Raw genomic sequence first — 6,589 nt, 5'->3', positions numbered from 1 at the left:
AGGAAATGCAACTTGGCATGTGACAAGATGAGATTGATAGATATCTACCATCCATCTTGAGGGGAGTGTTGAACACTGGACATGTTTCTGGCCCAAGTGGCCCAAGCCCATGTGTGTGCTGACCTAAAAAGGAGGGAGCTTGAGGAGAGCTAACCCTAAGACAGAAGAAACCACACCAGCTGCCAGGGACTAGAGATGAGGTGAGTTGCTGCTACAACAGTTGCCCTAGTGAATTATAGCAGCACGTTGGGTCTCGTCGCCGTTGTGAGATATGTAGCTGGGTAACTCGTAGCTGGGTAACTCCAGTCTCACCGTCCCGGTAACTCCCTGAATTTCACCGACCTCTCTCTCTCCACGTCGTGAGGTGCCCACTATGGCGTACTAGTCGATCACACAATGGAAGATAGTGAATCATCTTGAGTCAATCATATAGCACTTGCAAACCAAGGGGCAAAAGAAAATCAACAAATTCAATGGAAATAACTTTTGTAAAATTCTCAAAATCATAAGGTGGGATAATGGTAATACCTCATATTTCAACATTTTCCTTGAGCAGCGCACTATAAAATCAACCGGGCAAACAAAAGCTGCATGATAATGCACGAAAGGGGCAGCAAGTTAGTAAACTAGATGATACCCCGCGCGTTGCTGCGGGACATCAATGCGCCAAAGATATAGTTTATTAACAATTAGATGCATTTTACAAAGATATAGTAATAATATATAACAAAAAAACCATTCCCATTGATCTCTCACAACAATTATAAAATATAATTGACATGAATGATAGTTCTCAATTGCTCAAATTATTGAATACAATGTCGTTTTCAAAACTCAGTACAAACCTTGTCAAATGACGGGAACAATTTCAGTATATCATTGATTCAAGTGGTGTCAATATGTATGACAACAAATAGAAAAGAGCCAATGTAATGGGGAAAAAGGAAATCTAAAGTATATTGATCATCCATACTGTTCACTTAACTTCACTATTGACCAATGAAGCCCATCAATCTGGCATTTCCTTATTGATGACTTGGCGGCATCAGGAACGAAGACAGAGTATTCTTCTTTTTTTACTATCATCTGAAACAAAGGAGAAGTATTGATTAGAGCTTTTCACCGCAAAAATAAAACCAAACTATTATCTGTCCATGCACCAAGGCAGAAATATAACGCCTTAACCATGGCATGTCTTACTGTAAAGGTGACATCAGAAAATTCACACAAAGTGATGGGTATTAGTGAATGAGAAAATATAACTATATATTTGAAGGGGTAAAGCAATGGCGATAAGACACCTCGTACAGGTAGTACGTATAGTAGATTAAGCACTTGCTAAATAAACTTATGCATTTGAACACTCGCTGGATGTATGCACCGCCCTAAAAGCTGTCTCATGTAAGACGATAAGTAAATTAAACAGATTCATTATTCCAACAATGAAGAAATGGATGAAGATAAAGTATACTATAACATACAATGGACTGACCATAGATCCAATGTGGTTGGCAGTAGTATTATATGAAAATATGTTCTTCCCATTCCTTGGTAAAGAACAGAAGACTGACTTCTCTGCATTCCTTGGTAAAGAACTGAAGACAGACTTCTCTGCAGTCTTCATATATGGTACAACATCACCTGACTGAATTGGAAGATAAAGAGGGCATCTTGCAATATACTAAATTGAATAAAAGGTGGATAGCATCACGATTGTTGTGCTAGTGCTGTGGGTAAATAATGTCTACATATTCATAGAAATAGCCAAGGTCAATCAAACTTGATTCAGACCTCAAAAGATATGCTCAGTAGTTGGTAATTGCACATAGCTGAGCAAGAATGCAGACATGAAGAACCTTCTTGTGACTCATGGCCAAGATTGTGTATTGAGCGAATACATTCATACATTTTGTAACACAACCCGGAGCAATGGTACAAAAATCAACGCAGAATACTTCTTTTTCTAATGCACTTGTAACATTAACCTGCAAGAAGAATACAAAGCATGCGCTTAGAGCACCAATTGTATGCTGTTGACAGAAGTTATTCAGCTAGCATAATTTGGAGGACCTTTTATCCCACTATAAATGGCAGCCCAATCGAGGTTTGTATGAACCACGAGACTGTCGGAAAAAAGTTCCTTATGGTGGCAGCGATCCTGATGAAAATATAACATGCTGCCATGACAACAACGGCTTAAAACTGTGAGTCATCGTACATTAGAAGATCATCAGTTAAACAACACACATATGATTGATGCATAAAAATCCAGGGCATGGATGTCAGTTCGCGTGGGAATTTTATCACACAGCAAGAAAGTAACATGATTGCAGAAAGTGTCAAGAAGATGGAGGTGGATTAGAAGATGAACATGAACACAGATGAGGGACCGGAATTTTATTATGAATGCAGAGAGCTACTCTTACTTTGGAGATTCGGAGAGCACGGATTTTCCAGATCTCTACCCGTGGTGTTCCTCAACGAATTTCAGATGCGGGTGGCCGCTTCTCAACGAATTTTGTGGATCTCGAGCAGCTTGTATAATCCAACCAAAATCCAATCAAATCAGGTGGCGGGGAGATTTATGGATGAACTCTCGAGCCGGGCGGAGCACAACCTAAAAGATTGACAAACATATGGTGAGGGATTGAAAAAAATAGGAAATTAAAATGGGGAGCGGCCATGTATGGAGGCGCGAGCATGATGTCCTGGTTTTTAACCTGGAGTCGGCAGCAACGGATGAGTTCCATCGATCTGTCTACTAACCTGAAATCCTGAATTGACGCGTGGGATGAAGTGGAGTGTTGGCGCCTGCAAGGGCTCGAGGTTAGTTTCGTTCAGCACACGCGTTCAACCCGGCGATGAGCGTGGATGACACAGGCCAGCAAATCCGCCCCGTGGAGTGAAAATCTGATAAATCAGAAACCTAAGTGGGATGGCTCACCTGTGGGGATTCATATCAGAGCAGGGGCACCGCATCCCCAGTTATGGTGGGGATGAGGATGATGGAGACAACGCAGGTCTAGTGCTTTTATGGGAGAGAAGAGGAAGATTTGTTCCATCGGTTACTGTTGTTTGCAGGAGATGAAGAGAAAAGAATGAATATCAATGCGATGGGTAAAGAGGCAGGTCGTAATGGAGGAGACAAAAGGTGGAGAGGCAGTTGGCTCCAAGGACATGCAGGCCTGCGGAGAAGACGGGGCGGAAAAGAGGAGAAAAAAAGTAAGCCAGAGGAACCGAGTGTGTCAATGCGAAGGGGTCGCTAATTAGGGTGACGTGGCTTCACAACAGGCCAGCAAAATGGGGTCAGCTATTTAGAAAGAGAAGATATGTTTATTATCTCCAATATGCTGCTTCAATCAAAATTCTCAGTAAACTACAGCACTGGTCCTATATATTGTACGGCTGCATCAAAGCTCAACCACTCTGGTGCTCAGTTAGGTACCAAGGCAGCAAAGATGGCTCCACCATGATCGAAACAGTAACCTAGTGCATTTAGACTTGCAATGTTCAATCACAGATAGGAACATCACACCAAGGAAGTTTATGGCCTTGTCCCCTAACGATTTTCTACTCCTCCTACTACATCTGCGCCCTATAAATATACGATAATGGCACACACTATCGGCACACACATACACTGATATATTCATCAGAGTCACAGCCCATCTCCTTGAGAAACAAAACAAGCAACCATGATCAGCTCCAAGAAGCTGGCTCAACTTTCCAAAAGGTGGCAGGGTATTGGTGCCATCGGGCGAAGAAGGGTGACAACATCGGACAAGCATATCCACCCATCATGCAGCTCTGTTGCAGGCAAGGGTCACTTCGTTGTCTACTCCTCCGATGGGAGCCGATTTGAGATCCCCTTAGCGTGCCTCCACACGACGGTCTTCGAGGAGCTCCTGAGAATGTCTCGGGAGTTTGGGTTCACAAGTGATGAGCGGATCACCCTGCCTTGTGATACAGCAACGATGGAGTATGTGATGTGTTTGCTTAGGAGAGAGGCCTCAGAAGATGTTGAGAGGGCACTCCTCAGCTCCTTAGTGATGATTTGCCACCACCCAAGCAGAATGATGCAACTACCCAGCAGGCTTAACCAGCAAATTGCTGTGCACAGCTCCTGAAAAGTGAAGATCTGCAGCTTATTTTTTTTCTTTTTTTCACCTTCCATCTTTTTTTCCCGGATGTACTTTTGGAGCACAGTTCTGTGTGACATTTTTCCAATTGTCCCGTGGATGCAGATGGATGCATGTAAGAATAATCACATTGTGATTTGAAAAGGAAGAATCAAGCTTACCCCGTTGAAACAATTTCTACTACTCTTTTTTCCTCGAAAGCATCACAATGCAAGTCATTCTTTATTACATGAAAATGCAGAGAAGGTGCAAAGGTACACAACCAAAAGCAAACCAGAAACAAAAACAAAAGCACAATCCAAAGCACCATGTGATAAATATAGCCAAGGGAAAAAAGCAAAAAAGAAAAGGATCTACTATGCACTATATGTAAGTACTGTATCAGATTCTACCAAATTACTTATATGTATGCACTATGCAGTTTGCACTGTGTTAAGAGATGCCATCAGAAAAGTCAGATTTCAGTACCAAATGATGTACCAAGTCATTCTTTATTACATGAAAATGCAGAGAAGGTGCAAAGCTACACAACCAAAAGCAAACCAGAAACAAAAACAAAAGCACAATCCAAAGCACCATGTGATAAATATAGCCAAGGGAAAAAAGCAAAAAAGAAAAGGATCTACTATGCACTATATGTAAGTACTGTATCAGATTCTACCAAATTACTTATATGTATGCACTATGCAGTTTGCGGTGTGTTAAGAGATGCCATCAGAAAAGTCAGATTTCAGTACCAAATGATGTATGAAATTGTCGAGCAAGTTGCTTGAACTAAGAAAGACCTCGTTAACAGATTAATGTTGGTAAAAATATGTAACCAACCAGCAAACACAGTTCTTTATATACACAACAAAAGATGCTGCTTCTATGCTCGTCAAAAAGATGCTGCTTCTGTAAGCCTCCTATGAATTCAGGAGCATATACATGCTGCAGTCATGTCTCTTAGACACTGCACAATATTCAGTACTTATTTTGCTAGTACCACTGAGAAGCACATGAAGTGAGCTTCATAAGTTAACAAAAAAAAAACTAGCTTCATCAGCCAAGGAAGCCCCTGCGAAACATCCTAAGTGACCTAATTCTGCAGCACGTATCCAATCATCTAACCACCAAGTCACAGCTAGGGTCTCAGAAGGACCATAAGTGCATGCACCAACTGCGTGTTGGCCCAGTAATATCCACTTTAAATCATATTGCCTCCATTGTAGCGAACACTGCATGTTCAGACTCATGGCCTTGTTGCTCACCAACTAGTGTCATTCATAAGTAGGCAGAAGTCATGGACCATTTGTTCACCCACCGGATATGCATTAGATTCAAAGCCCTCCAAAGATATAAAACAGCATTCCAAATACCAAAATCCTAGACCTGATAATACAATGTGTTTATCCTGAAACAGACAATGAGTTCATTCCCTCCTATACCATAACAAGAACGCACATATTTAGCTTCACAACAAGAACAAATGATTAAGCACAACAATTACACATTACTTGTGACGGTTTAAGCTTACATTACCTTTAACCCCTTCTAAATAGTAAAAAGGCTTAAGACGCAGCTTCCATTTGTCGTAATGGTTCAGACCTGTATAGCAATATAGGATCTGAAGCCATGTAACCAATAAACCTTATTGCACTACAATAGTACTAGCTACTTATCCTTTATAATATATGAGTTCTGAATCTAACTAGTGCAATGCATTCAAATTGATCAATACTGGAAGTGGCAGGACCATGAGTATGGTAATAGACATAGGATTGGGCTACATACTTACAGATTTACTGGAATGTTTGACGAATCCAGCGGAATTAAATACCCTAGATATCAGGGTCGCTGACTGGTGCTAGAAAATACGAAACCTAATAAGCTAGTATTACTGTTAGGCCAACCCCGCAAGGTTCCTGACTTCCAGTACATCCAAGCATATAGTAGAATCTAAGCAAAATGTTAGTTCTTGTATCAGATGAAGGCTGGACGACAAGTTTAAATATGAACACAGAACCTCTAGTTTGCTCAGATTCTATTATTATATGCTCAACTTTGTAGAAGATGTGATGATAGTTAAATCATCTCGAGTTAATTACATGGCACTTGCAGCGAAAGGAAGACTAGGAAAATCGGTAAATGCAACGGAGTAGAGTAACTTCTCTAGATTCTTTTTTCAAATCATAAGGTGGCAGAATGATGTGCTGTATCTCATCTTAAGATATCCGGGTTGAACATGACTAATACAAAACTAATCAGGCAAGCAAAAACTGCATATAACATTATTAGTATACAAAGGGCCAATAGGTTAGTAGATATATTTATTATCTCAGATCTAGCAGATTAAAGGGCTGGACCCAGCATTCCGTGTGCCCGTGTTAAAGACCGACCAACTGTGGTGACCAATTAATGGCCGTGTCCAACGAACACTTGGTATCTGTGATAGTCACACGCTCCCTATA

At 41.0% G+C, this 6,589-nt stretch overlaps 1 protein-coding gene and 1 long non-coding RNA gene across 4 annotated transcripts; one reads left to right on the top strand and one right to left on the bottom strand.

Annotated features, from left to right (window-relative positions):
* Window positions 1-774: 774 nt before the first annotated feature.
* Window positions 775-3,117, bottom strand: LOC124680596. Of its 3 annotated transcripts, none has more exons than XR_006995535.1 (5): window positions 2,945-3,117; window positions 2,767-2,811; window positions 2,427-2,617; window positions 1,493-2,177; window positions 775-1,086 (listed from the first exon to the last, which is right to left on the bottom strand). It is a non-coding gene; the product is annotated as an uncharacterized LOC124680596 (long non-coding RNA). The 3 variants fall into 3 exon arrangements; XR_006995534.1 differs by having other exon boundaries at window positions 775-1,985; window positions 2,071-2,177; XR_006995533.1 differs by having other exon boundaries at window positions 775-2,177.
* A 532-nt stretch (window positions 3,118-3,649) lies between these two features.
* Window positions 3,650-4,129, top strand: LOC124680588 (auxin-responsive protein SAUR36-like). The gene has a single exon (XM_047215657.1). The coding sequence runs from the start codon at window positions 3,696-3,698 to the stop codon at window positions 4,125-4,127; it is 432 nt and encodes a 143-aa protein (XP_047071613.1). The 5' UTR covers window positions 3,650-3,695; the 3' UTR covers window positions 4,128-4,129.
* The last annotated feature ends 2,460 nt before the right edge of the window (window positions 4,130-6,589 follow it).

This window comes from Lolium rigidum, chromosome 1 (genome assembly GCF_022539505.1).
Source record: "Lolium rigidum isolate FL_2022 chromosome 1, APGP_CSIRO_Lrig_0.1, whole genome shotgun sequence".
Taxonomy (NCBI): Eukaryota; Viridiplantae; Streptophyta; class Magnoliopsida; order Poales; family Poaceae; genus Lolium; species Lolium rigidum.
The sequence above is the reverse complement of the archived record's forward strand: the minus strand, read 5'-3'. Positions and strand labels throughout refer to the sequence as shown.

Coding starts and splice junctions, on each gene's coding strand:
- LOC124680588 (XM_047215657.1), top strand. CDS start 3,696: ATGATCAGCTCCAAGAAGCTGGCTCAACTTTCCAAAAGGTGGCAGGGT.